This window comes from Semicossyphus pulcher, unplaced genomic scaffold, assembly GCF_022749685.1.
Source record: "Semicossyphus pulcher isolate SPU_LCO1_2020_fin unplaced genomic scaffold, fSemPul1.0.p SCAF_24, whole genome shotgun sequence".
NCBI lineage: Eukaryota > Metazoa > Chordata > Actinopteri > Labriformes > Labridae > Semicossyphus > Semicossyphus pulcher.
In genome coordinates, this window is record NW_027211698.1 from 7,973,605 (window position 1) to 7,992,097 (window position 18,493).

Genomic DNA, 18,493 nt, shown 5'->3' on the forward strand with positions numbered 1-18,493 from the left:
CCTGAAGATAATCTGCTTAGCACTGACCGATAGCCACTTTTATTAATGCTAGCATTAATTGGCGAATTAAAGGGCTACTCCAGCAATTTTATATTACACTTCCAAAATGTTCAGTCACTCACAAGAGACGAATATAAAAAGGAACGGTTGAAAAAGAAGCAGCAAATACTGAGATATGCTGATTTTTAGCCGGTAGCCTGAGTTCAAAACACTGGATCCTACGATTCCCATAATGCAACTGAACAGCATTTTGATTTAGACCTTTCCTCCTATTTAAATACCTAAATTCTACATAAATAATGCATATCTCAAGTGTTCAACTGCACATTTTAAGTTTGCGCACGCTAAGTTACCCTGATGACATCACTATGACATCACAAGGGTTGGTTTTCAAACCTCCTCAAATTATATTTTTCAAATGCTTTTACCGACTGGCGAGAAGCCTATTCCTAGTATCAGGTACATGGAAGTAAAGTATCAGTACGATGACAATTTTTAGTTAATAATTACTTAGTTACAGTTTTAAATTAATACATTTAGAAACCTTTCCAAGAAATTGAAGGCGTTAAGTGTCATCTAGAGGTGCTCTTGAGGTTAGTTAATCTCTGGGACTGACTCCAAGTAAAGCCGGGCCTACTGAACGTATCGATCAAACAAACAGAGCTTTGTTGTTCCTGGTTTGCCGTGCGTGGGATGGAGAGATGAAGGGAGTGGTAGATTTTAGGAAACCCCCCCCGGAGATCTCCGTCTCTAGCCCCCCTCTCATCTGTTTGTCCTTTTTCTTTACTCTCGTGTCTGGTTTCTTTTATGTGTCCTTCTCTCCTCCTGATTGATCAAAAGCTCAGCATTCAGATATGCAACATTAATCCTTATTGCAACATTTCTTAATAACTGGGGCTCATTTTGATTTGTGTTGCGTTGCTGCCAAATAAGCAAATGAGCGATTGCGTCTTCTTTGAGCCTTCGAGTCTCTATCCACTGTTGACCATCTGCTGATTAGAGGCTGGTGTCTTAAGTGAAAAATGTTTTAACATGTGCTAAAAGGGGGTTTGTTTTCTTATTTAAAGGGTCTGTCTGCCTTGTCAGATTGAAGCAGCCGGGGTCCCTGCTGGGATTTACTTCAGTGGGTCTCTCTTTGCGCTGATAGCATCTCCCTTTGAAGTGATTAGCCAGAGGTGCTGGGTGGGGTGCGTTGGGGGTAGAGTAGTATGTGTGTGTGAACTGATTAACCTGAGGTGTGTGTTTGCCAGGATGTATATTAGGGGTGACGAGGGGGGAAGGGGCAGACTGTGTGGTGTTTGGGGGCCGGATATGGAGATGAGAAAATATCAGAGAGAAAATGAGAGCAGGAGAGAGAAAGTTCACATCCCTGTAAAGTGGAGTTGTGTATTCTATGAAATTAGCGTAAAGAGGCTATTATCATAATTGGAAAGTAATTGCTTCAATTAAAACCTGAAACACACACTCTGTTGTATGTGCTACCATGTAGCTCAATTTGCTAATGACCGGCACCATTTACACAGAGAATCTGACCTTCTGTATGTTGTGTTTTCCTTTGAGCAGCATGTTGCTAATCCTTCTTCACATTAGGTCACATGTCATGCTAGTTGATGTTGTTCCACACTTATTCTTCCACTTCCATGAAAATCATTTACTTAAGCATCACAAATTAACTTCTTAACCTCTTAGCTGCAGAATGCGGCATGGGGTACCATTTAGCTGCCCAGGGCCAGAAGGATACTAGCGTAGCTTAAATTTTATATAGCATATATATATATTTACTTTTATATTTACTTTTCCCTCAAACTACCAAATAAACACAGATTTCTTCCAACTCATTACAAAAGTGGAGCTGTTTTTAGCTATGCTAGCAGCATAGCTGTAGAATTAGCAATGTAGGACAGTATGCCCAACACTTTGATCCAATTTGTCAACAACTATTACTATGGTGATCTTCTGGCCTTAATTTGTACCACCATCATCGGGTTAAAAAAAGTTTTCAACAAAATACCTGCAAAGCTAACGGCATTAGCATCAACCACAGCAATGCTTTGTGTTTAATGCTAATTAGCAAGTGTTAGCATGATAACATTCCAAACTAAGATGGTGAACATCTAAAAATTCTACCTGCTACATAAAAGCATGTCAATATAATTTTTGACATGTTAGCATGTTGACGTTAGCAGTTAGCTTGACAGTGCTAAAAATGGTGGGAAAATACTTCATTGTGTTTTTTTGTAAGCATCATGTAATTGACCAAACTTCTCAATTAGAAAACATGTAAGGAAAAACTGTCTTTGCACAAATCCCGGAATCTTACTGAGGTGCTAGTGGTGTGATGCATCCCAAAACAGTGGTTTAATATGCAAACATATAAATAGAGATGGTATGCATGGTATGAACATGCAAATGTGTCCTTAAGTTCCCTCCTTGGGAGCATTACTCTGTATGAGCAGTAAGTTCTGCCTCAAACCCTCTTCAAAGCTTCTTGTGAAGAAGTGGAAAGTGTTAGTGTGTAGTGTGTGTAGTGTAGGTTGAAAAGCTTATTACATGTTTGCTGTGTGAAGGTCAGATGAGGCTGGGTGAATGAATAAATGGACTCCTCTGTTAGAGCTGGCCCTCACCTTTCACACTGCTCTCCTCTTCTCTTCTCTGTCTTTCTTCTTTGCTGTAGCACAATAGGAACTATTGTTTCTATTAGAGTTATTTGTTGTTTCTTTGGGGGCCCTAGCAGTGAGCCAGGGGGAATCCCTTAAATATGTGCATCCTGTTTTAAAGAAGAGAGAAAGAAAATGAATTTACGTTACGGCTTTGCAGAACAATAACAGCCACCTAAATTGAGACTTTGCATGTTGACGTCTTTTGTAATTACTAGTACAGTCATGATGCTCTCATTTGTACTTGCGGTAAAGATGTTAAAGTTAAAAAACCTTCAGGATCTAAGAAAAGCAGCCATGGTTTATCCAGCATGTGGATCAAAAAGCTTCATAAGCCCTGACGTTGTACAATTTCCTCCAGCTTCAGAAGAGCAGGGAATCCTTTCGAGTAGAGCTAAAGTTATAACAGGCAAGTCACCCTAAAAATTGGAGCAGGATTTTCATATGACAACAGCGAAATACTGACTGCACTGTTCCTGGCCACAAGCCTGGACTGTGTGTGTGTATATGTGTCTGTGTGTGTGTGTGTGTGTGTCTGTGTGCCAGTTCCCACGCTGTAGGCAGTTCCGTTTGTAGCACTCTGGTGAGGCTGGCAACTGGACTGCAGCTGCTCTCCGTCTCTCCCTGTGCCTGGTTGCAGCTGTGCTGCGGCCGCCGAGCTGAAAAACCGGCAACCAACAAACAAGTGTCATACATTCATCCCGACCTCCCTCTATCTCTCTCCTCCTCGGGATGTTCAAGGCTAACCAAAGTGGGTTCCAGCTTTAGATAATTATAACAGGATTCTAAACATTTGTAGCAGAGTGTTGAGTCACTTATTCGAAACACAGACAAGATGAGAAGTCTGTTACACTATCTTCATTTTAACTTATGTTAGGTGGAGTAGACTAAACTATATAAAGACAGAGTAAACCAGCTCAATGCATAAACAAATTCTAGACAAGACCAGACTTAGGTAAATATGGTGAGGCTACACTAAATGAGACATAAAATTGCTTCCACACAACAACTGACACGTGTTATCAGCTGCGTTAGGAAATGCAAAGGTATAATTGGGACATGTTGTATATACAGTATACAGAATATACAAGTTACATGCATGCTTACATATAGGTAAACATTCTTCGGAAACACTTTGCAAAGTTATACTGAGAAGATTGCCACCCTGATGTGTGTATGCTAAATATAAGATAGGATTGTAGCTTAGCTTAGCTTAGTATAGGTTAGCATAAGACTGGAAACAGGGATACACGAGCAAGGCTCTGTCCAAAGGTGATAAAATCTACCCAAATGCATCAAATTAAGCTCACTTCAGCCGCTTTTCCACTGGTCAAAACTCCACAAACACCTGCTAACACCCAGCTTTTTTGCTTAATGGGAAAGGTTACAATCGGCATTCAGACCCGGGTCAAATGACTCTGCAGTAGACCTGGGTAATAATCGCCTCGGCTCCAATCGGCACAGATGGGAACACAAAACCTGTGTCGACACGCTAATCTCCTACCCCTTTCCGGCATGATGCTATGCTCCGTCACTAACTTCTGCCACTTCTGCTGTCATCTCAGCTACAAATTCCGCCAATCTCCGTCCAAGCAGCGCTCGAACATCGTACAATAAAGACGTAATCATCGTAACATCTTCACTGTTTCCGGCATGTTGTGACGTCAGACGGTGACGCAGCAGTAAAGAGACTGAAAGGAGAATACTTCACTGGCAATGGGAACGGAGAAAATTGGTATTTATAAGTGGGTCTTCCCGGGTCTGAAAAACCTGTGTCAACACGCTAAATTTAGGTGGGAAAGAGGTATTTTATACAAGTTCTATGTAATTAGTTTTAATTGATACAAAAAGTGTACTGTAAAAGAATATTTTAGTGTATCAACTCTCTTAAAACCAAAACCTGTCTTTTTTCCCCCTTGTTTTTGTAAGGCTTAAACAAATGACATATAACATTAGCATTACAGTCTTCATGCTAAGCTAGGCTAATTTTCTGTGGGTTGTTGCTTCAAATTTAGCAAACAGACATGAGAGTGGTACTGATCCAGTCATGTAAGTCTTGGCAATGTATTTCCCAAAATGTTGAACTGCTCCTTTAAAAAAAACAAAAGAAATGTTGATACTTTGAGTCAGGTTGATTAGCTTCGGTAATTGTTATCACACATTTCAGAGTAAAGTGGGCACAGAAATAAATAAATATATGCCATGGACTTTCAATATGAATAAAGAAAGTGTGTTTAGGTACTCCTTAATTAACTAAATTAACTTCCTTCACTTTCTTTTAAGCTGTTGGGAATTTACAGACTTCCAAACCCCCCACTGTGCAGCAGACTAAGCTAGCAGACTGATGATGTTGCCACTTAAACTGTCAGGAAGACCCTGACAACAAACATTTGTTGGTCCCGGAGACGATTAACGTCTGCGAGTGTGAGGACACTCTTTAAAAAGGTGTCACAAAACCCTGTAGGAAGGTCGAGGGTTGTGTGTGTTTAAGGGGGGTGTCGGAGCACACACTCATATACATACTGAACTACACACAGTCTGAAAGTCTTTGATGTGTGTTGGCTGCAATTTGTTGTCTTCCAGCTGTGAGTCTGTAAAGCACACCAGACTGCTTCACACAGAGGGATTTCAAACACAGCAAATGACCACACAGAAAGAGGAGGGTTTAAGAGGAGACCACAAATTAAAGGAATAGTTTGACATTTTGGAAAACACGCTTATTTTCTTACTTTCCAAGGGTTTAGTTAGAAATCCAATACTAGAGTCATGTCTGTAAACTAAAGATGGAGCTAAAGCCAGTGATACTGGAAACATGGTAGAAACTTGGCTCTATTAGAAGTTGAAAAAACAGCCCAACATTTTACACTTTTTTTAACTTTATTTTAATAATATGTAGAAAAGCTGACATGTTACACCATAATTTGTAGTTTTAAATTGAGTATTTGTGCTTAAACATTGCTGCTTTTAGGCTAGGCTTACATTTGTTACCTTTGGTTAGAATCCAGTCTTTATGCTAGGCTAACCTCACTGGCTGCTGAATGTAGCTTCATTATTATTGTCAACACCTGAGCGTGCTATCAAATCTTTCATAGCCTACTTCCCACAATGTTAAACTATAATGTGTATGAACTTACACTACAATTTAGCACTGCGCTGCTTTGACCTTAATGCTAATGTAAGCGTGCTAAAAAGCTCATAATTAATATACTTATATACACGCTTAGTATTAGCTTGTATTTTGTTCACAGACATAATTGAGTGCTGTAGCATGCCAACACTTTTCCAAACACAGAGTAGAGCTGATGCTGACGGGTTTGCAGTTATGCCCATTTCCCACCAGAATTTGTTTTTCAGACCCGGGAAGACCCGCTAATAAATGCCGATTGTCTCTTTTCCCATTGCCAGTGAAGTATACTCCTTTCGATCTGTCACCGTCTGACGTCACAAACGCGCTGGAAACAGGGTTCTTCCTCTCGGATCAGAAGAAGTTCTCTCACCACTTTGTATATTGATCTTCTGTATTTAGGCGACTTCAATGCCCGACAGAAGTTACCGACGGAGCATAGCATCGCGCCGGAAAGTGGGCGGAGATTAGCGTGTTGACACAGGTTTTTTCTTCCCATCTTTGCCGATCGGAGCCAAGGCGATAATTCCCTGGGTCTCCTGCAGAGTCATTTGACCTGGGTCCTTTCCCACTCAGCAAAAAAGCTAGGTGTTAGCGGGTTTTTTGACCAGTGGGAAAGGGGCTTTAGTTACAGCGCTGTTTCGACCCAAATGCTAACGTTAGCATGCTAAAATGCCTATAATTACTAAACAAACATGCTTATGTTTATTTCAGATTTTTCAACTAGATTAAGGGATCACTAAAGTCATTAAATTTCACCCTCTGGGCATCAGGAATGTCTGCTCAAAATGTCATGGCAATCCATTTTAATAGTTTAGGTATTTGAGTCTGGGCCAAAGCGACAGAACACAGAGCCACAACACATTACGCATGTTATGTTTGACAGAGTCATATAAACCCATAAAAAGGCACTAAAATCCAATCGTGTCATTTAGCTACATAAATTTAGGATTTTGACAGAGACACACATTTTATTTTGTAAACACAACTTTTAATAACTGTTTGGGAGCAAACCCTTTTTCTGTCTCCCCATATTTCTCCCATTGTAAACCAGACCTATGGCCTCTCTTCCAGCTCTGCCAACCCCCCACATCCTTTCATCTCTCTATCTGTCTCTAGCTCTCTCTCTCTATCCCCTCCTCTTTTCGCTTCTCATCTTCTCCTCCTCCCAGGAAGAAGGAGGGGCGGCCGGGGAGAAAAATACAGACGTTTAACAGGGATATTAAGGACAAAGGAAAAGCCGATCCCCTCTTGTAGCTCCGGCTTCTTCTCCTCCTTCCCCATAGACAGAAAAAAGAAAGACCCCCTCCTCACTAATTACATAGAGCCTGGGGGCTACAAAGTCCTCCCCGCCCACAAACAACAAGATAGTTTAAAGATGTTGATGTAAAAAATTAGGAACACACACATACATTCACATGAGATGAATATAGGTGGAGGGACATCTGTGTTGTATAAGAGTGTGCACCCCATGTCTCACTTTGTAACAATGTCTGGTTTGAGTGCTGTAACATCATCATGAAAGATGTCCAGACGCACAGGAAGACAGCTGTGGAGATCAACATCTGGGCTGGGGGTTGAGGGACAGAGATGTGTGTGTGTGTATGTGTGCATTTCGGGGTCTGTGTGTGTTTTCGTACAGATAATGTGATTCTGTCCCAAAGGAAAACAACACGGGATCACTCGCAGTCTTCAGCTCATTCACCGAATCGGAGTGTTTTCTAAATGCGGTTTCTGGAGGCCGAGCTGGCCGGACGAGCCCACTTACATTTAGGAAATACATTCCCCAAGTCACAATCCAATGTTTAGAAAAGTAGTTCCTCCATTCATCAATTCAAAGCGATCCTGTTTATTTATGTTGTCCTAATTTACCCAGAATAGACGTTTGGAATCGCAGATACTCAGGTCAGTATGTCAATAATTGGTGGTGGTCCTACGAAGGAGTGAGAAGTCTAAACATGAGTCCCGGCGGGTGGAGAGATGAGAGAGGAAGAGGAGGAGGAGAAAAAAGGTGTGAAGTTTAAATACGAGGTGCGAGTGTTGGAATAATTTGAGGATGGTTGAACTGGGCTGACTTTGCACACACAAAAGGTGACCTAATCCTTCTGGCGCACTTGATTGCACCATTGCGAGCTATCACTTTTAGTTTCTGGTTCAGACTGACATGTTCTTTCTTATCTCTCTTCAGGTGAATACGTTCCAGGCAGTAATTGGTTACGATGAGACCGACTCGTATGCTCTCTTCCTCTACCCTGAAGGTGGCCTGAACTTCTTTGGAACACGGCCCAAGGTAAACTGGTTAAATACAATGCCGTCATTCACACATTTAATATTTTACCACTAATGTTGGTACTATATATGTAACTAACTATAATGTAACTGCTAATTATAGAAGAAACTTCCTTTTCCTGCCTCTAGGAGTCTTACAATGTTGAGATAGAGCTCCCTGCTAGAGTCGGCTTCAGCAGAGGAGAAATCACATATTTGATCTTCTCTCGAACTGAGGGACCTCACTACAGCGTCACCAGTGATGAGCAGTCTGTCAAAAACCTCTACCAGTAAGTAGAAATGATCAAAGTTGCTTCACAATTCTCCTAAAAATCACACCTGGCAATATTGTATTGCAAATGGTAGCTAGCAACATGGCTAGCAAAACAGAAATATCCAAAAATACTGTTTTGTGGTATCGGAAGTGAAATTTACTTTATAATGATAGGTCTTTTGAAATTGAGGTTAATTATGTAACAGAAATCTTTATTTAACTGCCACTTAACAGACAGGAAAGCTAGTAGTTTGCTAATTACTAACTAGCAAGCAGTCTAATTAAGCAGAGCTGCTTTTGATGGTTAGCTGTTAGCTGTGATTGCCAACGAGCAGCACGCTTGTAATGCTAGTGGCTTCAGCAGAGGAGAAATCACATATCTTTTGAACTGAGGGACCTCCCTACAGCATTACTGGTGATTGGCAGACTGTTAAAAACCTACCAGTGAGTAAAAAACCTGAAGGTTGCTTTGCAATTCTCCTTAAAACCAATCTTTAGAGTTAGCTGTGTGTGAATGGTTGCTAGCAACATGGCTAGCAAAACAGACGTTTGTCAAAAATACTCTTTTGTGTAATTGAATCTTTAAAGATCGAAGCATCTTTTGATATTGAGATAAATAATGTCACAGAAATCTTTATGTAGCTCTGCAAACCTTTAAACGAAACACTGCTGCTTGTAGACTGAGAAGGAAGCTATTGTATGACTTAACAAATGAGAAAGCTAGTAGTTAGCGAATGACAACTAGCAAGCAGTCTAATTGAGCAAAGCTGCTGTTGTTGGTTAGCCATTAGCTGTTCTTGCAAACAAGCAACAAACTTAATATGCTAGCGTTGGCTTCAGCAGAGGAGAAATGGCAGACTGTTAAAAACGTCAACCAGTGAGTAAAAAAAAAAAACCTTAGCGTTAGCTGTGTAAATGGTTGCTAGCAAAACCAATGTATTAATGTAAAAAAAACACTGTTGTTGGGTAGGTACACATTTAATTTAAATGATGTATGCGTCTGAAATCTTTATTTAGCTCTATAAACCATTAAACAAAACACTGCAACTTAACAAACAGGAAAGCTAGCAGTTAACTAATTTTTACAATTCTTGTTAGAATCAATCCTTACAGTTAGCTGTGTGTAAACGGTAGCTAGCAACATGGCTAGCAGAACAAAAATATCTAAAAATACTGTTGTTGTGTAGGTACATTTTCAATTTATTTTAATGTATGCTCCTTTTGAAATTGAGGTTCATTATGACACAGAAAGCTTTTAGCTCTATACATTTCTCCACAAAACACCGCAACTTATAGACAGCAAAGAAAGCTACTTAAACTAGTAAGCTAGAAGTTAGCTAATTACCAGCTAGCAGGCTAAATGAGCAAAGCAGCTGTTAAATTTTGTAGCTCACAAACAGCAACACCTGTAATTGTGAAAGTTAGCTTACAAGACAGTTAGTTTACAAGCTAGGTTTGTTAGCAGGGGGTTGCTAGCTGACAAACTGCTATATTTAACAAAAAAACATATTATTTGGCAGCTAGCTTGCAAAAAGCTGTTCACATTCACCCCTTATATGGGCTTCAAAGGCTTCAAGGGTGCGACTGCAAAAATTGGTCTTTTCCAAGTGCTCTTCATCCCAGCAGAAACACAGTTGTAATTCATAGCGTTGATAACGATATAAAGATGTGATGTTCAAAATGAACACAGACTGTGTTGCTCACACTAACTGTATTTTTCTCTGTGTAGGGTTGGTAATACAGGGATACCAGGTGTTTGGCTCTTCCACACTGGGAACCGTTACTCTTTCGACAACATTGTTCCTGCATCCGTTGGCGGCATCCTTGCTACTCCACCAGCTGGAGGACACGGCCTGTCTCTGGTAATTGTGTCTTTCACTTTAATCATTTTTTTGGTGTTTTTGTGTTACAAAATGCAGAAAAAACCTAACTTGTACTTTGTTTCTTCTCTAGGACACCACCACCCCTGAGTACGCAGAGTTCGAGGAGTATCCAGACAACACATTTGACCCTGATAACCAGGAGGAAGATGATGATTACCCTCTGACAGGTGGGAACCCTGAATTCCAGCCTGCTCCTGCAGCTGGTGATGGCCACTCAGAGGCCCTTCAACCAGCAAGCCCTGATGCCCCCTCCTCCCCTTCAGTGGACGCTGATCGATATGGCAGCGAAGATGTACCATTGACCTCGGAACCCAGGCAGTATGCGCCACCTAATCCAGAGGGAGGTGCTCAGCAGAACCAGGAACAGCAACCACAGGTGGTGATACTTACTTGCATGAGCAGGGACAAGAATCAGGTTTTTACTGGCATTTTTGAGGCAGTTTTTTAAACCAAAAACACGTCAACTAACACAGCTACTAGACCATATATCTTCGCAATGTGACAAGAGCTCCTGCAGACAGCAGCTTTGTGTGGCAATCTGTTCAAACTGGCGGTTTTGTCTGAGTTTTGTAATAACAATTTGTAATTGAAGTCGCTTTTTGTAAATTCAGCGGTTTTAATGGAACGCTGTTTTGGAGACGGTCTGATGGTGTCAACAAAATGCTGGCAGAGCTGCCATCGTGATACCGAACATACCGTATACAATATGTTAAGTATGAGCGGATCATTGCTCGCTGGTTTAGAGCATCTGGAGGGAGTTAAAAAGAATTGGCTTGGCTCTCAATAACAACAGCAAAAAGTAACCTATTCCCTCTGTATGTGTGTGTGTGTAGGCTCCTCTGGAGGTGGTGGATGTCTACCCCTCTCACAGAAACAAACCACCGCTTTCCCCCGGAGGTCATGTGGTCAGCGTGGATGAAGATGATGTTGATTTTGACACAGGAGGTAAGAAACAAACCACACGTGTGTGTATGAATATTACACAGAATATATACACATGTATGTAAATGTCTTTTAACGTCGAAAAGGGACGGTCACTCGGCGAAACAGAAAGGTAACATTACCTCGCCCTCAGCTGCAGAGCTGCTCAGCAGCTGGCAGTACAATACTGCCGTTGTGCCGGGCAGCTCCCAGGTGTGTGTGTGTGTGTAAGTGTGTGTGTGTATGTCCAGCACTCCCTCCCCTGCAACTACTCCCACAGGCTTTTTGCTGTAAATAAGAATGAGTTCTCAGTCAACCTGCCTGGTTTCATAAGGGTCACAGAGTCTGTCGGTGCTGAAAGTTTTCATCTAATTAAGTCGTTCACAACGTTTTGAATGATGAAATACTCTTTTTTATTAAGGGTGTAGATAATTTTTTTTAATAAGGCCAGTTTAATTGTCATAATTGTGGTTATGATACACATTTATCAATAATTCTTGCTTGTCTGAATGAAAACAAGACTTTATAAGCTCTTCTTCAGAGGGCCTTATTTGAAGGAAGTGTGTGTACAGATGTGGGGGGGTGTGAGCGATACCAAAATGTCAAAATCTAAAAATAAACAAAGCTTCATTTCCCCCGACAAACGCCTACATTTGCCCATGCTCTCATGGGTTTAAGGGGGGGGGGTATTATGCTAATTTCATGCTTCATATTTCACTCTGTGATACGTGTGGAGTAGCTTAGCATCACTTACAGTTAAAAAACCTGATCATTTTTCTCACACTGGTGCTCTGTGCAGGCCCTCATACAGCCTCTGCCTGAAACGACTCAATCAGCTCTGCCCCTTTAAGAAACCCGCCCCTTTATGATGTCACAAAGTGCAGCGTGTAGAAAAACACAGTGTTACTCCAACGTACTTTTACCTACAGATTTGAAACTTCACCCACGTTTAGTTTGGACATCCAACATTGTAACATTATATACATGTTGTAAAATGTGGAACAGCATAATACCGCCTCTTTAATGTTTATAAAACTTGTGGCACGTGTGTAAAAGCCCAATGATTTGTCTCCTGTGTGTGTGTGTGTGTGTGTGTGGTTCCTGAGAAAATATCCTCACATCCTGTGTGTGTGTGTGTGTATTGTGTGTCTGTGTGAGTGTGTGGTGCCCCTGTAGGATGATAGAATGCTGCATCTAGATCCCAAATCAGCCATTTACCCAAAAGACAAATAAAGAGACACAAGGAGAGAAACTGGAGACGGCAAAGTACTCGCTTGGTAGTTATGCAACTTCCACGAGTTGCGTTGAATCCAGCAGTGGTTTTAGGTTAGTTTTAGTTGCTGTTTCCACAAATTGCCATAAACAATAAAATGAAAATCACCTTGACATTCGGTGGTCCTGACTCCTAGTTTTCGTCTACTCAGCAACCTCTTCTCATGCTGACACTCGTTCTTTTTCTGTTTGTTCCAAACAAATCAACAACAGAGTGATTCACTTCCTGTGTGTCAGCGGATTATTCCCAAGAAAGAGCCATCATCCCTCAGTGTTTCGAAACAGCACATGTGAAAACCTGTGCTATTAATACTGTCGTTATACACAACGTCACATATACAGCTTCATCATTTTCTTTAAGAGTCAGACTTCTTCTGAAATATGTGTTGAAACGTTATTGATACCTTTGGGAGCTCCTGAAGCTGCAGTGAATAAGTGTGTGTGTGTGTGTATGTGTGTGTGGGAGGCAGGAGTGCAACAGCTGGTTTCTCTCCAAGTAGGGCCTTGACATGTGTGCCTCTGAGTGTGTGTGTGTGTGTGTGTGCGTTCACCGTCCACCTTCATTCTTGTTATGTCCATCATGATGTGTATTGAAGCAACCTTTCATGTTTAATCCCTCCTTTTAACATACATGTTCCAACTTCACTGCTACTTTTACATCTTTACATGTGTTATTTCCAAATAAACACAACTTGTATTAGAGGATAGTAAAGGTAAAAGCCATGAAAATCATACACAGTCTTTATTATATTGTGTTTATAATGCATATTCACAATAATAATAATGTTCTCTATTTCTGTCTCCAGTGATTCAGTACACGACAGAGAATAAGGAAACATGTGCGAGGTATGTGATGACTCAATAAAGTTACCTGTAAAAGAAATGTGCGTCTATCTGTGGGTCGCTGAATCCTATCCCAGCTGTCATTGGGCGAGAGGCGGGGTACACCCTTGACTGATCGCCCAATCACAGGGCTGACACATAGAGACAGACAACCTTTTACGCTCACACTCACACCTACTGGCAAATTTAGAGTCACCAATTAACCTAACGAGCATGTCTTTGGACTGTGGGAGGAAGCTGGAGTACCCGCAGGGAAAACATGCAAACTCCACAAAGAAAGGCCCCCTACGTCCGAACCAACCAAAGCATAACTAATTAAAGCTTGTGTACTCACATTACAAGCTTCCGTATCTTGAGCTTGCATTGATTTTACTGATATTAAAATGTGTTTACAGTGCTGGTGGAGAACGGCAGCATATGTGAAAAGACGTTTTAAATGCCTCATGTGATGTCATTTGAGTCAGCATCAATTTGTAAATGAAAAAAATCTTGCTCCTCATCTCTGTTTGAGGCTAGCAGCTCCAGGCTACAGTAGCTACTACTAGCATAACGTACCTAAATATGTGGCTAAACTGCCGGGTTGCATTGTGGGTAATGTAGGCGCTAGGTTTTTGAAGGAAAAAAATCTCTGGTTCTGCTTCAGCAATTTTGCAGCATTAATGTTATTGAATTGCTACATCAGTTTACTTTGCTAACAATTTACACCACCAAGATGCTAATGGCTAAATTGTACAACCAACATATTAGCGTCCCCAACCTGGCAGTAATCATTGTTGTTTTTCTTTGCTGTCGTTCTAGGTTCCAACAGCAGTGCTCCCAGAATGCATTCTGTTCCGACTATGCTACAGGCTTCTGCTGCCACTGTAGTCCCGGCTTTTATGGAAATGGGCGCAACTGCCTACCCGAAGGTTAGAGCAGCACAATTAACCCATACACAAATGTATTATGTCATTAAGTAGTGAGCATTTGCTTGATCTTCTCTGCCTGTGCTGCTCCTCCAGGTGCTCCACAGCGAGTCAGCGGTAAGATGAGCGGGACAGTGACGGTGGGTTCGACTCCAGTGGAGCTGAACAACATCGATCTTCACGCCTACATCGTGGTGGGAGACGGGCGAGCGTACACGGCAATCAGCGAGGTAGGACTCTTAATAATACACATTTCAATATGACGTCTATACTGAACAAGACTTAACAAGATTTCTGCTCTGATTGGTCAGGTACCTGAGCCTGTGGGCTGGGCTCTGATGCCGCTTGCACCGATAGGAGAGCTTTTCGGATGGCTGTTTGCTCTGGAGCTGCCCAACAGTCAAGCAGGGTTCAAAATCACAGGTGTGTTTGTGTGTGTGTGTGTGCTCTTAGTTTAGCATGTCGCCTTGGCTCTGGTGCACATGTGTGGAGAGATGAGGGAACTCCTCAACCCTGTGTGTGTGTGTGTGCTTTCGCTCTCCCAGCCAGCTGTACTGTCTCCAGAGATGTGATGTGATATCAGGCTTCCACCTCCCCTCTGTAATAGAAAGCAGCTGTGTGTGTGTGTGCGTCTGCTTGTGTGTGTCTGTACAGATGTAACCATCGCAGACATTCCACTTTTTATGACTTCTGCACGGTTGTATGTCTGCAGTAATCTGTATTGAACATCTATAAATAGAAAGATGGATTTATATGATTGATTAATTGTATCACCAGGTGCTGAGTTCACTCGTCACGCAGAGGTGATCTTCTACCCCGGCAACCAGCGTATGTCAATCATCCAGACTGGCCGCGGCCTTGACGACCACAACCACCTCACTGTGGACACTGTCGTCAGCGGCAAAGTGCCCTTCCTGCCTCCTGGAGCCGAAGTTACCATGGATCCCTTTAAGGAGACCTACCAGTACTACCCATCCGGTAACCATAACAACCCAATGAGACAGATTGTTTGTTACAATTAATGCCTCCATTTACTTAACATATTGTACTCTCCTCCTCCAGTTGCGACGTCGACCTCTGTGAGGGAGTTTACGGTGGTTTCAGCAGATCGAGGCTCCGAGTCGTTCTCCTTCCAACTCAAGCAGAACATCACCTACCGCGACTGTCGGCACGACAACCGCGCCTCCGGCCCCGAGACGCTGCAGATCACAATGGAGAGGGTGTTTGTGATGTACGTGAAGGAGGAGCGGATCCTGAGATACGCCATCACCAACAAGATCAGCCCAGTCGGAGGTGAGTCAAACCGAGATCACCTTGGCCCAGTTGTTCAAAACATTTAACATGGATCAAAACGATTTGTTTTGCTATCCAGGATCAGCTTATCCATCTACTTTTGTCCTGGTTTTTCAAAATAAAACTGGATTGGATTTAATTTATCCAGATACAGACATTTCAAGATTACCACATCCGGATTACAAGTGCTGTAATTGGGACTACATTAGGCCAAAATCCACACATAATTAAAAAAATATATTTTATTTTAATGTGCGAAGAACGTGCTTTTCAGGAGGGACAGGGTAATGCAGGGAGATGATGAACAGTGACCAAAGCCACAACTGTAGAAAAGACAGCAGCAATAATGGCTGAAAATGTAACTCATTTATGAGTACATCATAAATGAGATGAGCCCTTACGCCTGGATCCCACAGGATCTGTGTCTGGCGCGTTCCGTCTGCGCCGTGGTTCTGGTCCGTCAGAGCTGCAGCTGGATTCACAAGATCGCGCGAGAATTGGGAAATCACACGATAACATCAATGTTAAACAGATCAACACACAAACAACCGTTCAGTTTGCACCTCCGAGGTTGATTATCTGCTCATTTGGATATCATCGTGATTTTTGTGCTTCTACAATGGCTGAGTACACTACTTAATCAAAAGTGGTCTTTTCTCAAGATTTCAGTGTGTTGTTGTTATTAAAACAGAAAAAACGTACCGGTCTGTACATGATGTATTTTGAAATGACCGGATGCTGTGTTCGTGTGTGACTTCCTGTTTGGAACAATCTGCTCTGTTCAGCTTGACGCGTGCTTGAAGCGGCCTCCTTTAAAAATAGACCTGGCCCATATCTTTAGCGGAGCAGAGCGGAGAGAGGCTTCTGGGACGGGCATACAGGGCGTATAAGTCATTAAAGAAGAGAGATGAAATAAACGGAAAAAAAAGAAGGGGAGGGGATGGGGTGGTAAGATACATAAGCAATAGATAAAGTGGTGATTAGTATATTTTATTTTAGATTATGTTTCTTACATCCATCTTTCTTTTTCTTCTCATAATATTATTTTGACGTTTAGTCTTTTATAATGATGAGAATGTTGTTCTGGAAACTCCTCCCCCTCAGGAGAGTATAACTAAGAAAGTAGAGTAAACCTTAATTAGTTCCTGAAAGGCAGTTTGCTTTTCAGCCAGTGCTCATTAAAAACATGCACCAGAAGCAGATTCAGTTCTAACTCATCAAACGTAAAAACAACAACAGCATGAAGGGAAAGAACACAGAACACCGAGTGCTGAAGCAGAACGTTTGCTTGAGAGGAACAATTTGAACCACATTTCAGATCCAATTGAAGAAATGCTGAAACACAGCATCAGTCACCAAGATAATTCTCTCGTAGCACACCGACTGCCTCATGTCTCGCCTTGAGAACAGAGTGTCTGAGTGACTGCCTTAATCCAGTCCAGACCATCACTGTCAGTCTGTAAGTGGGTAAACACACTGAAGGCGTTAAAAACGTGAGGTTTTCTGCTCCAGAGCCACAACTAGCAGCCAGACCTCGCTGTAATTGTTGCAGTGCTGCCTCAGAAACCTCAGCCAAACCACGGGGCAGTGTGGGACAGAGCTCAGCTTAAACACACACGCTGCAAGTCTAAGGGCTAATCATACATTGAAACCATAGACAATAATGTTAAAATGTCTGTATTACCTCTGCTGGTTGTGGGCTCAGACACTCTGCAACCACAATGTGCGTCACAGCTGGCTTTTAATGTTTGACTAGTTTGGTTTGTTCATGCAGATGATCGGCATTTAGTAATTGTTCTAATCGCCCTGTTCAATAAGCTGGTGGCGCAGTTAAAACTGAAAGGCAGCCAGAGTGTTTCAGTATGATTTTAGCATGATGCAAGAGAAAAGTGTCCGATCTGCTTGTTCGGTTTGGTTTCTGAAATACTTAACAGAGCACGTAACCAGAAACCTCAAAACTCCGTGGTCGCGGAGGCAACTATTGGCCAAAATGAGTTGAGTCATAAAGGAAATGAATACATGATTGTGAAATGTGAGCAGGATGATGGATTTCATCCCGGCTCAGTTGCTTATCCATGAAATCTGTTTGGAATTTTATATGAGGAATTTTATTTTCTAGAAGTTTCCAAGCCAATTCAAGTTTTTTTTTTTCTTGAATTGAATTTTTAGATCTGAAATGAGCTGAATGTAATTGAACAATTTAGTTACTATAATGGGTTTCAAGATGTTGTCCTAATTAGCATACCTTTGAAATATGCTTTTGAAATTACGACATTGGAAATTCTCTTTTGAAAGAGGAATTCAGATCAGATAAATTCCCAAAGGCTGCTATAAATACTATAACGAAGTAATATCACACTCGAGGCCGTGCTGTTGTAAGGAATATCAGCACTGCTGTGATTTAGTCAGAGGCATGAGTGCTGATATTCAGTATAACAGCACAGCCTCCAGTGTGATATTGCTTTTTATACAACAGTTACACAGGCGGCAAATATTAGTAAACAGTAACAATCAACAACAGATTATTTTCTGCTCCACCAACATAACTAGTTCCTCAACTTAACTGAAACTGGACCTTTGTTGCTAAGCAACCCAAACATTCTCCTTCACTGTGTCTCCAGGTTACCACAGATCAGCTGTTTTTATACCAGAGATACCAGCTTGATCAATGTGTGCTGTGATGTTATACTCTATATCAGCACTCCTGGAATGCCTCTCATCCAATCAGATTACTTGGTCGGAACTAACTGTTGTTTATTATACTGGTATTCACATTTTAACATTGCTCTATCTCTACTTGTCTTTGGAAGTGTGTGTGTGTGGCAGACAAACAGCTTGAGCTCATCTTTTCCTATTTATGTTGTCATGGTTGTTAAATCTTTATTGCTTGTGAGTCAGCCAGAGAAACAGAGGTTTCTTTTGGATCCTTATCAATTGGAAGTTTAGCACAAAGGGAAGCACACAGCTAATTTAAAAATGATGTTTAATTATTTCCAATGTGCTTCTCATCTTTATCCTCTATTGCTTTAAATACTATACATATAAGGAATTGT

At 41.6% G+C, this 18,493-nt stretch overlaps 1 protein-coding gene across 1 annotated transcript in view; it reads left to right on the plus strand.

The window, feature by feature from the left end:
* Nucleotides 1-18,493, plus strand: part of nid2a (nidogen 2a (osteonidogen)) — a 45,004-nt gene that overhangs the window by 3,474 nt on the left and 23,037 nt on the right. Inside the window, exons 4-14 of the mRNA XM_069675245.1 lie at nt 7,970-8,071; nt 8,200-8,339; nt 10,053-10,185; nt 10,277-10,582; nt 11,040-11,151; nt 13,206-13,245; nt 14,041-14,150; nt 14,244-14,377; nt 14,459-14,570; nt 14,925-15,125; nt 15,210-15,440. Of these exons, the coding sequence (XP_069531346.1) occupies nt 7,970-8,071; nt 8,200-8,339; nt 10,053-10,185; nt 10,277-10,582; nt 11,040-11,151; nt 13,206-13,245; nt 14,041-14,150; nt 14,244-14,377; nt 14,459-14,570; nt 14,925-15,125; nt 15,210-15,440 (1,621 nt within the window). The remainder of the gene's footprint in view (nt 1-7,969; nt 8,072-8,199; nt 8,340-10,052; nt 10,186-10,276; nt 10,583-11,039; nt 11,152-13,205; nt 13,246-14,040; nt 14,151-14,243; nt 14,378-14,458; nt 14,571-14,924; nt 15,126-15,209; nt 15,441-18,493) is intronic.